The sequence below is a fragment of the Hypomesus transpacificus genome, chromosome 21, assembly GCF_021917145.1.
Source record: "Hypomesus transpacificus isolate Combined female chromosome 21, fHypTra1, whole genome shotgun sequence".
Lineage (NCBI taxonomy): Eukaryota > Metazoa > Chordata > Actinopteri > Osmeriformes > Osmeridae > Hypomesus > Hypomesus transpacificus.
Window position 1 is genome coordinate 3,891,685 of NC_061080.1, and position 11,437 is coordinate 3,903,121.

Genomic DNA, 11,437 nt, shown 5'->3' on the forward strand with positions numbered 1-11,437 from the left:
TATCATACCATGCCAATACTTTTCACCCACAACGGAAGTCAAGTTAACAGTTTTTATTGTGATGATTCAAAAGTGAGACAGAACAAGCAAAAAAGAGGAGGTGGTTGTTGAACAGACCTAAATATCCTTTTGACAGTCAGTGTTTAGTTTCACAGCCCTTTTCTGTCTTTTCTCTAAAAAAAAATGCTGTCAAGACATCCCATGTTTGCATATGACCATCGGTGAACCCTTCAGAGATTTCACACCCTTTTGGTCGTCAAGTATCTTTTTTTTTTCCTTTCTAATTGTACAGTACACTTCTTTCTACAATTCACAGTAAACCTATCCAACAGTTTAACCATTCTCTGTGTGCTTTGTGAGCTCAAACATGAAACATCAATGTCTATGAGGGACCTTTGATATAAAATGGCTCAGATTCTGCTGTGGGTGTTTTGGTTCAGATACCGCTGGGTTCAGTTTCCTGTTCAAGCATGCAGTCTTTCCTGTCCTCCAGGTTCTCAATGTCTCTGACAAAACCACCACTTCCTCTGCTGAGGACTCTGTCGGCATTGACACACCTGTTGCACATTTCAGTATTTCAGTAGCTCACATTGCTCATGTCTTCCTGTGCAGCTTCATGAAGAGCCATTTTTCTCAGATTCATGTATTGTTACAACTGTGCCCTTCTGGTCCTTGATGATCAGTCGTAACTCCTGCATGGACAGTTTGAACATCTCTTTGAATAAAAAGGTCTGCTACGTGAAGAAATATACAAGAACCTTTATAGCTTGATGAGCATAAAAACCAGTCACTCAAGGTTCTACGTCAGCTTCCTCCAGGGTTCTAAGTACCTGGTGTGGGGGTCGCAAAGACAGCATTAGCTTGACGCCTTCAGAGACAATGTGTTGGTCTTTCATCGACATTGAACTGAATGTGCTTGGCGTCGTCACTTGACTTTGCACACGGTTGGACAGACCTTCGTGTTGCTGTTGCTGCAGATGAGACCTGCCCCCTGTGCTGAGGATGGAATCGCCTCCCTGCAACGCGGCGCTTCCACAGGTCATTTGCAGTGCGTGGTGGACATCTAGTGTCTGTTGTGGACGTGCTGCAGCCTGAATGTCTCGGAAAGGAAATATACATAAAAACATAACACACAACCTTTTTCTTACCACTAGAGAGAGACATTTTACTGATCTGTCAAAAGATTACCTTTCAGACACCAAAAAGTGTGTGTGTGTGTGTGTGTGTGTGTGCGTGTCTGTCTTTCGATCTGTTGCAAAATTTGATGATCTTTTCAGACCACACGTCAGCAGAAAACCCACAACCTCCTGTCTGACAACAAAGTGGTTTGTCTCATGCCCAGACACTGTGAAACTTGTAGGGAACACACACGCAAACACAGATCTAGAACAGATTCCAACAACAAATATTTTTTGAGCAACGTTTATTACAATATAAAACAGGCAAATTCAATGTTGAAAATATTTTGAAAACAAGGGAAATCCTCACTTACAGTACCTATGAACACTGAAAAACACATTCATGTCAAGTTGGCTCTGGGTCTGGGTCTGCCACAGCATGTGCTCACAAGGGGGATTGAGCTAAGTAATAAGAGCATACTACTGCATATCAAGAGGTTACAGGTACAAAAAAAAAAAAACCTGACCTTTACGTTACCTCTTCTAACTGAAGACGCTTGTCTCAGTATGACTTCCTGTCTTTCTCCTCTCCAACACTGAACACAGTGATCGCTGGATGGAGACACTCCTGTCTGTGTCCCTTCTGCTCGCGCTCAGTCCAGATCTAATGGTCCAGGTAGACTGTCTAGGTCTATTGGTTGGGTCTTTAGTGGGTATTCCTCTGCCCACAGAGAGTTCGCCTGCTTCTTGTTTCTGGATTGCGGCTGTCCCTTCAGCCTCCATACTAAAACTACAACTACCAAGGCCAGCAAACAGACAACGGGTAACAGCACGCCCAGTATGGTCCCCGATAGGCACTCTAATCCCGAGATTGACTGCACAGCTCCTGAAGACAGACAGAGCGGAAAGTTCAGCGATCAGGTGGATTTGGTATTGTCTGGATGTGTGTGTGTGTGGTTGTGTGTGTATTTGTGTGTGTGTGTGTATGTGTTTGTGTGTGTTTATGCGTGTGTCTGTGTATGTGTGTATGTGTGTGTACCTTCCGCATGCACGCTGACGGTCAGATCTCCAGACCTGTCCTGTGCCACTCTCCTCCAGGTGAGTGACGGAGACTGCAGCCACTCCTCCACCTCGCAGTGGTACACCCTACTGTCCGAGGGGGTTGCCATGGTGACAGCCAGGGCGTAGAGGGAGGGGGACGGTCGGCCAAAACTCAGGCGGTGGCCGGGCCTCTTCAGGTCGTGCAGGGTGAAGTCTCGGTGGGCTCGGAAGATGGGGAGAGTGGCGTCCCCTTCTCCCCCCGTGGCTCGCCGCGAAAACCATGTGACCTGCAGTTCTGAGGTTTGGCTCGTGCGTGAGGTGATGTTACAGCTGATGTCGAAAGCCGGCGGTTTCATGGTCAGGTTGAGGTGACAATCCTGTTTCAGCACTTGCAGATTACTCTCTGGACATATACATACACGCACAGACCACAGATTAGTGTACATATTCAAGTTCCTAGTTGTAATGGTTTACTATGATTGTATATTATTGCATCATGGCATTGTTGAACTGTATTTGTGAGATGTAAAACATACCTGGGCGTCGCACAGTGAGGTTGGTGCTGCCTGATGTGTCAGAGGCCCTTATCTCCCAACCACCCTCGGTGTTGAGCTGGTACTGCTCCACCAGGCAGGCGTAGGCTCCACTATCCTCCTCCGCCGCCCTCCTCCACCCCAAGAGGAAGCTGCTCTCACTGGGTCTGGAAAAGTGCAGCGCCCTTGTCCTCTGGTGGTTCCCCGGGTACCTCAACGCCCCGCCCCGCTCGAGCACAACCAGGGGGACTCTGGCAGCGGAGGGGAGAGCGCCGGTGTGGAACCAGGTGAGGGCGTAGAGATGGACGGGGTCGGACGCCCCTGAGGTCAGGGTGCAGTTCATCTCCACGTCTTGACCCTCTCTCACCTGCAGCTGAAGATCGGTCTGGTCCACTTCGAAGTCACTCACTGGTGGCGACACCGGACACGCAAAATCAGTCGTGTGCAGCGAACGTCCGTTTTCCCCCCGTCAAACACATCAATCCAGGGCGTGTCATGAATGGGATTGTTATTATTTACACCGTGTCTCACCTTTCTCTTTTACCAGGAGCTCGGAGACGGCGGAGGAGGGAGGAGCCAACGCGTACCATTGGTTGTGAGCATCCTGAAGCCACTCCGTCACCACACAGCGGTAACGCCCACTGTCCCCGATCCTGGCCTGCCGTATGGTCAGCTCAAAACTCATCTTGCCTCTCTGCATGCTGATTGGCTGCCTGGACCCCATGCCCTCTGATGTCCCCAGTGTAACCACACCATCACGGTCAGAGCTGAGGAGGGTTCGGTTCGTTCCCGCCGTCGCCTCGACGAACCAGGTGACAGCCAGCCGGGAAGACTCTGAGGTCACACCGAGGGCAGAGCATGTCATCTGGACATCTGTGTTGACAAGGTGCTCCTGGTTGGCAGGACTCACAGCCAGAGAGAGTTTACTGACTGGGGGAGGAGGAAAGGAGAAGGGGAGAATAGATAGAGGGTAAGAGAGGAGAGGGAGAATGGGAGAGGGGGTTGGAGAAAGGGGTAGTGTGAGAAATGACCGAATCTGTCGCCCCTCACAGAGCACACATGATGTGACCTTAGTTCTCCCGGCCCGCCCCTGTCTTACCTGGGGGCTGAACTCTAAACCCCAAAAAGTTTGAGATCAGTTGCTTTCTGTGGGTATTCTGCAGAAAGGCGGAGATCAAACACTGGTACTGGCCTGCCTCCCTTTGGCTCGCCGCTTCAATGCGCAAAACATAGAGCACTGAATCCGACTTGGTTACCGTCCTCAGCTGGTAGCTGCTCTGATCCCCTCCCCAGGTGATGTCATTATTGTGCGCCACTGTGAGGATGGTATCCGGGGACGACGCGTCGGCATGCCGATGGCTCCAGGTGACGGTGACGGGGAGACGGGGTCCTTTGACCAGACACTGCAGCTCCGCACTGCCCCCTTCTGCCACTGAACTGTCTCTGCTGTAGAGCTTCACTTTCAACAAGGCCTCTGGGAGGGAAACGGAGGAGGAGTTAGTGATGGTGGATAGACGGTGGTGACATGAGAACCACACCCTCAACACATTTCATGACTCCGTCTGTTTTGTATTTCCAATCTTCCACACTTGTCTTACCTATGGGAGTGACCGACACAGTGCACTGTTGGGATTGGCTGTGGGTTTTCTTGGCGTTGCCGTTGTTTTCGGTGGTCCACTCTGACACTGTGCACTGGTAGTTGCCCGCGTCGCCCGGCGTGACGTCGCTCAGCTGGAGAGTGAAGTCAGACGGTGTTGGACGCAAAGCGCTGACGCCACGCTGCCCAAACTCGACCCCTGTCTCCATCACCCCGTCTTGGCTCAGGGTTATGACATCAGTGAAGCGGTTGGTTGTCGCTGACCTGTGTTGCCAGGAGACTGACAGACGACCTTTGAACCCAGTCACTCTGCAGGTGAGCTGTAGCCTGTCACCTTCTTTGATACTTCCGTCATTGGTCTCCATGGCAACAGACAATCCACTTTCTGTCAACACAGGAAGGAAAGCGTTGAGTGTTTCTTCATTATGGGCTTTGTGTGTGTGTGTGTGTGTGTGTCTGTGTGTGTGTGTGTGTGTGTGTGCGTGTGCGTGTGTGTGTGTGTGTGCGTGTGCGTGTGCGTGTGTGTATTATGTGCATGCGAGCATGTGCTAGAAAGTTGGTAGGTGTGTGTTTTTGTGAGGGAAAGAACATCAATATGCAAGACCGACACTGATAGAACACAGTTCAATCGAGGCATTCAACACTAAATGCTCAAATTCTACACACTCACGTGTTGCTGAGATGCTGATTGGCTGTACGCCGGAATCCTGACTGGCACCCTTGGTGAAGACGCCACTCCCATCTCCTTCCTCCGCCCACACCCTACACAGGTAACCGCCCTGGTCCTGGGCTCTGACTGGCCGCAAGGTGAGCAGGTGTTCTCTCTCGCCAGTCCGTGTGGCCCTCAGCTCACCACCACTCTGCCGCCCACTGTATTCTGGCCCGAACGTCAGCACCCCGGTGGGGCCGATGCCGGCCAGCTCCACCCCGTCTCTGAACCAGGACAGGGAGAAGAAGTGGGCCGCCTGGCCCTGAACCTCCACCCTGCAGACCACCGCCAGCTCCTCCCCTTCCTGCAGCTCAGCCTGCGGTGTAGAAACATGCACCGCCACGGAGCCCTGGGTTGAGGTCACCTCTGAGAAACAGGAAATGAATCATCAATTGTCTTATAGGACTGTATGTAATAGAAGGTGAAACCAAACCCCAAAAAAGGCTTGAAGCACAGCCGGAGACAATCTCAGAAATCTAGAGCAGGCAAGTAGACACTCATGCGTGGAAATTCTAAGTCGACGAGTTTACACGTCAACGTTTCTCACCTTTAGCTTTGACTTCCAGGGCGGTCTTCTCGGCGTCCTTCTGTGTGATAGCATACCAGCTGCGGTCTGGTTCCTGGATCCACTCTTGGGCCTGGCAGTAGATGCTTCCTGTGTCAGACACCTGCAGCTGTGCCATCCTCAGCGTATAGGTGGCCTCCCCGACCTTCTCCAGACCAATCAGACCAGCCTGATAGCGCCCCTCAAACCGCACCCCTGGACTCACCATCAAATCCCGGTTCAGGGAGATGATGGGAGTGGGTGAGGTCTCTCCATGTCCTTGGAAGTACCAGGTGAGGGAGAGGTGGGTGTGCTGGACCGTGTTGGAGGAGGCGAGGCATTGCAGGGTGAGGGTGACGCCCTCGGAGACAGTCATGGGGGCAGGGTTCATGGAGGAGATAGTTAAGGTGTCCTTGATCACTGTGGAAGGAGAATACGAGACCTGGATGTCAAAACGGAATCCCTGTCGTACTGGTAGTAATACAGATATGGATATGGTCTATCGCCTACTGATAGTGAACACGTTTCTGTGATAATTCAAGTCAGGTGATACAATCAGGTGATACAGTCAGGTGATACAGTCAGGTGATACAGTCAGGTGATACAGTCAGGTGATACAGTCAGGTGATACAGTAAGGTGATACAGTCAGGTGATACAGGCAGGTGATACAGTCAGGTGATACAGGCAGGTGATACAGGCAGGTGATACAGGCAGGTGATACAGTCAGGTGATACAGTCAGGTGATGCAGTCAAGTGATACAGTCAGGTGATACAGTCAGGTGATACAATCAGGTGATACAGTCAAGTGATACAGTCAGGTGATACAGTCAAGTGATACAGTCAGGTGATACAGTCAGGTGATACAGTCAGGTGATACAGGCAGAGCAGGGAAAAGAGGCTGACAATCATTGTGCCCCGAAGACGAACGATAAGACCAGATAAGTTGCATCCATCCTTACCCTTCACAGTGATCTTTGCAGAGTACGTGCCAAGGTAGTCTTCATCCACCGGGTTGGGGGAGTGACACTCGTACACGCCGTCGTCTGAATCCTGCAGCTTTGTGATGTGGAACAGGGCCGAGGTGGCGGACAGGCGCTCCAGAGTTATGTCCTTCTTACTCACACGCTGCGAGAACATGGCGTATGCGAAGCCTGGATCTTTTGTACTGATGATTCTGATTTCCTGGTTAGGCTTATTGGGCTTGAAGAATAAGTACTCGAAGTGTGCGTCTTGGGCAAAGCCAGTCGCGTTACAGGAGATGGAAAGGGGGTGGTCGATCACACGGTAGATAGGACCAGGTTGCACCTGGACAAGCACCTCTGCCTGGCCTGGATGGAAGGCGGAGATGTTGGGAGAAGAAGGGTTTTATTAAGAGAAGATGAAAGAAGATTTACTGTGGAGATCTAATTCTAGAATGTTAATTGTATAATGTGAGTCATAGCCATTCCTGCATATATTTTAATCCTCTTTTATGGTCTCAAAGATTGTGCAGTTTTCTCCCCTCTGATATCAGGTCATGAATGCCCCACTTGCATTAACTCCTTAATATTATTGGTGTAGGTGAAGGAAATAGATTTCCTGGGACCAGGACCTGAAGAGAGCGGAAAGTCTACACACAGTCTACTGCATAAAGAGTTATTTACATTAAGGGAGAAGTAACTGACAACTGTTTTTTTTAAGTTAGCCCTTTCTATAATTATGAACAGATAACCTTGTCTTACAACTCTGAAAACAGACGTGAAAACACATTTACATAATACTTTAGTACTTTACGGTACTCTTTCAATACTAGTTTACTGCATATCTTCGATCTTGCCATTTGTATCTCCAATTTCAATCTCCAATTTTGCTGTGTCCATGTTTACCTCTTTTGACGAGCTGACTCAGGACAAGCAGTAGAGCGGACGTCCACATCTGCACCTGGAAACACCTGGTCCCGTCCATCTGGCCCTGATCAATAAACGACACCTTGGACACAGCACGCACACTTCTGGTCTGTCCGTGAATCCGTCTGCTTGTCATTTCAATGCACACTGACTGGGTTAGCAGCAACTCACAGAGGAAGTTAGGTGTGTGGTTTCCTGACATCTAGCAGAGCTTTACCCAAGTCACGGATCCTGTCTCACACGTGTGACTGTGCTATCGTTTTTTCTTGGCCGTACTGTCTGTCTCACGCAATTACTTCAGTGGTAGGATGATGCGTATCATTTAGTCATTTATAGTTATCTGCAATTAACTTTAGAAAGGCCTGACCAGGGACTGGGGTTGCAAATGAGCCTATTGGCTAAAAACCTTTTATGCAACACATCTACAACATACTGTTATTTATGTATGTAATAATGTGCGCTGCTTTGTCCCTGACAAAAAAAAAACGAATAAATGAAATAAATTCAGGTTTAGTGGCTGACCAGCCCCTCAGTATTGAAATGTACGAGGGTCAGTTGTCAACTCTGTCTGTTCAGATTTTCGGCAGAATAGATGGATATTATTATAGAATAATAAATAGTATGTTGCGTGTTCTAAGACATGGAAGTAGCAAAGTTAACTTGAACAAAACAGGAACATGGGTATGTGGCAAATGTGACATGGATGAAAGCAGAAGTCAAATTCATCCTTAAAAGGGTGTACCTGGATACTGCATATCACTGTGTCAAATGCTTAGTCTTATGAAGTCTCACATACCACTTGAAAAGGTGGCGGGGGTGTTGTTGAAAATGACAATAAATCATATAGAATGCAGGAATGTTTAATTTTATGGGTTTTCTCCTAAGAGGTCATGGAGGGTAAGAGTGGAAATAAATGAGATTTGAAACAGAAGAGGGGGGAACTTCTGAGGGATGTTCACTCTTCACAACAGTGGCTGTTAACCACTCTAGGTTGCTGCCTTCATTGTTGTCTCTGACAGCAGACTAAATGTCTCCCTCTCCTGAAAGCCCTGCCTACAGCTCTTGTGAGCCCACATAAACCCAAAGGCCTCCTCCCTTTCTCGCTTTGTGCTTAGAAGCAGCTCTGGGGCCATCGTGGCTCTCTGAGGAAACAGCCTTCTCTGGCTACATCCTTAAGGTCCTGGTTATACTGGAGCAGGGTGGTGACGTTCACAGGTGTCTGCCCAACCCCAAGGATCACATTTATAAAATGTGTCTTGGTTAAAGTTTTAACAGCGTCTATATAATCGAGGAAAAAAGAAAGACAAATGTACATAAAGAACTGTCCAAGATTTTCCGTTGAATGATTGTTTTCTGGTGTCATAGCAGAAGCCTATCACAAACAATTAGTATATTTAGCTGCGACCACTTTCCTTGTTAACGAGGTTTAATCTCATTGGTTAGATCAAGGACAAAAGACGTTACCAATCAACGAACAGAATAGACTGGCTAGTCGGAGGGCTGCGAGCGAGGTTTTGCAGATGTATCGACTTCCATGCAGAAATGTAAGGATAAGTATTGTGGTAAGAAAAACTTACAATCATCATACAAATCGTCTTTATATGTAAATATTGTCCAACGTGCAGATAACTTGGAGCTAGTTAGTTTGACAGACTTTTGCAAAGCGAACATGCTTAAGTTTTTCGTTCGCTTTTTGCGCTGCCCTTGCGTTATATTGTCCTTAACTGTCGATTGGAACCGTGGAGTTTGTCCCAGCAGATGGCACTAAAGTACTAATTCAGTTCGTTCTTAAACGCGTGGCTGCCATGTTCATCTTGCATGCGTGAGGAGACAAGACTGGCCCATTGGGACGTGGACTTTCAGACCAAGCTTGCCTGTCTAGGAGATGTCGGCGACCCCTGTCTCCTATGTAGAGCTAACTAATTGAACAACATGGGTAATGTACGTTGCTTTCATTTGTTACCTTATGATTTAACCTTGATGCGTGAACAGACATCCCAACTTGCAGAGACTCATTCCTCAAGTATTTATAAGGCCACCCGCGTCAATCAATTGCTAGCTTTTCGTTGGCATAGTTGGTAGTGGTGGCGCTTGGGAAGTCAAAGGTGGTGAGTTCGACTCCCCGTGGGAGCGGACGGATACACGTATGCCTCTGACGGAACTTGCAAGACCACGTCTGTTGCACCAGTTTCGATTTACAAACAACGTTTGACTGTCTGGTCTTGGGCAGAAGCCAGTTTAGCCTTTGTGGCAATATGCTACAGCTTGCCCCTGGTGGACCTATACTAGAACAGGGGAGACTCAGGTCTGCCCTTGCAGTTACAGGTGTGAGCATGTACACAGTTTGATGCTCATGTATGATACTGCACACAAACATTTTCATCCAGAAATGTGACATCAAATGTGTCTTGGGACATCACCACCACTCAACTGCTTCAACAGTTTATCCAACACTGTATTCACACAAACCAAAATATTTGTTTAACCAAGCTTATGATTTGAAACCCTTAGGAGATGAACCTTCTCCATGCACACGGCTGGCTGTAGGATGCAAAAACGTTTAAAGGTACAATAGGTAAGAGTTTGAACCTGTCAAACTCGAGCAGGAGGATGGTACGTTCAGACAAGGATTGGGGGCACAGTTTCTCTTTGTATAATATCAGTTGCAGTTAAATTTTTGAAAGTCTAACTCTTATTGTTACACTTTGTAATATTCTGACTTTGTATATTATGACTGTACTTTTTTAATTTACTCATTCGCTCTTAGGAAACTTGTCTGTTTGCCGTTGCTTGTTTAGTGTTTGTTTCTTCTTCCTGCAGGAACGGAATGCATGTCTGAATTCTGATGTCCATATGTTCCAGAACCATATACCAAACTTTTTTTATTGACTGCAAATGTAAAAGACAAGTGTCTGAAAGTTACTGGCACAGTGTTTTAATTAAGTGTTTCCTGTAATGGGCATTCGTTCATGCTTAACCAGGAAGTACCATGATGACCTTGCAAAATTATGCAACTACTTGAATCCTAGCCAAGTCATTATCATATCATATTTGCAGCACGCACGTTTTGGAACATGCTGTTCTTAAGTTAAATAAATAAATAAAATCCACCAGGCAGACATGGCAGTTTAAATTTGAATGGTTTGTTCACAAATGTAAGCTATTAACAAATTATACATTGATTTTATAAGTAACATGTATGAAAATGGATAGCCGTTTGAAATATCCAAATTCTTAAACCTTGGTAGGTTATCATGGTAGATGGGTTTTTGTTAGCCTTTGAAACATGATTTTAAACATGTAAGTCATCTTCCCTGGTTGTTGGCTCTTAACCTGTTTATATAAGTGTGTGTACACAACTGACCAAAAGCATATGAGATTAGTCTCAAGATCCAGCTGCTATGTCATGGAGATAATCTTTACGACATGCTTACAAACATTAGTCCTGGAAAATGACATTTCTTGTTTGATCTTCCATAAAATATTTGTTTAATCCAATTTTGTGGTGATGTAAAAAATTATACTGATTATAGCACTTGTGCATTTAAAAGAACTGGACTCAAAATGAGGTTTTAAATGATATTGTAATGATTGTCATTGATTAAATTGTATCTTTTCATATGTAGAGAAAGCTATAGATGCTGATTTGTAAAATTGCAAACACTTTTCAAATGTTTCATCATACAGAACACAATACTAACATCGGCTAGGCACCTGTACCTTGAAGTTAATTACACATTCAACATTTACTCAACACTATCTCTCCTTGGCACAGGTTATTGATGCAGACATTTAATGACAACACTTCACTTGTCTGTAATGGAGTTAGATTTCATTGCATATCTAACTTGTATAGAATTTAACTGTTGGTCGGGTTCCTTGAGAAAATGGAGGATGGGGAAAAAGAGGTAGAAAGTCAGTCATTGCAGGGGTTTCATGTCTTAATCTACGTTGATATCAGTGTGCTAGATGTAGAAAAGTAGAACACTGGCTGTACCAGGATAAGGC

General features: G+C 46.7%; 1 protein-coding gene and 1 long non-coding RNA gene across 6 annotated transcripts; one reads left to right on the plus strand and one right to left on the minus strand.

The window, feature by feature from the left end:
• Positions 1 to 40: 40 nt before the first annotated feature.
• On the minus strand, positions 41 to 7,632 carry LOC124483283 (immunoglobulin superfamily member 3-like). Of its 2 annotated transcripts, XR_006957795.1 has the most exons (11): positions 7,409 to 7,632; positions 6,503 to 6,871; positions 5,546 to 5,962; positions 4,960 to 5,364; positions 4,291 to 4,674; positions 3,792 to 4,166; positions 3,224 to 3,622; positions 2,696 to 3,100; positions 2,158 to 2,562; positions 956 to 2,004; positions 41 to 830 (listed from the first exon to the last, which is right to left on the minus strand). XR_006957795.1 is itself a non-coding variant. In XM_047043646.1 (10 exons), the coding sequence occupies exons 1-10, from the start codon at positions 7,629 to 7,631 to the stop codon at positions 1,772 to 1,774; spliced, it is 3,615 nt and encodes a 1,204-aa protein (XP_046899602.1). In that variant the 5' UTR covers position 7,632; the 3' UTR covers positions 41 to 1,771. The 2 variants fall into 2 exon arrangements, 1 of the variants encoding a protein (XP_046899602.1); XM_047043646.1 differs by having other exon boundaries at positions 41 to 2,004.
• A 434-nt stretch (positions 7,633 to 8,066) lies between these two features.
• LOC124483545 lies at positions 8,067 to 10,993 on the plus strand. Of its 4 annotated transcripts, none has more exons than XR_006957855.1 (5): positions 8,072 to 8,738; positions 8,873 to 8,991; positions 9,260 to 9,370; positions 9,941 to 10,042; positions 10,250 to 10,993. It is a non-coding gene; the product is annotated as an uncharacterized LOC124483545 (long non-coding RNA). The 4 variants fall into 4 exon arrangements; XR_006957854.1 differs by having other exon boundaries at positions 8,076 to 8,738; positions 9,941 to 10,004; XR_006957853.1 differs by having other exon boundaries at positions 8,067 to 8,738; positions 8,873 to 9,370.
• Positions 10,994 to 11,437: the final 444 nt, after the last annotated feature.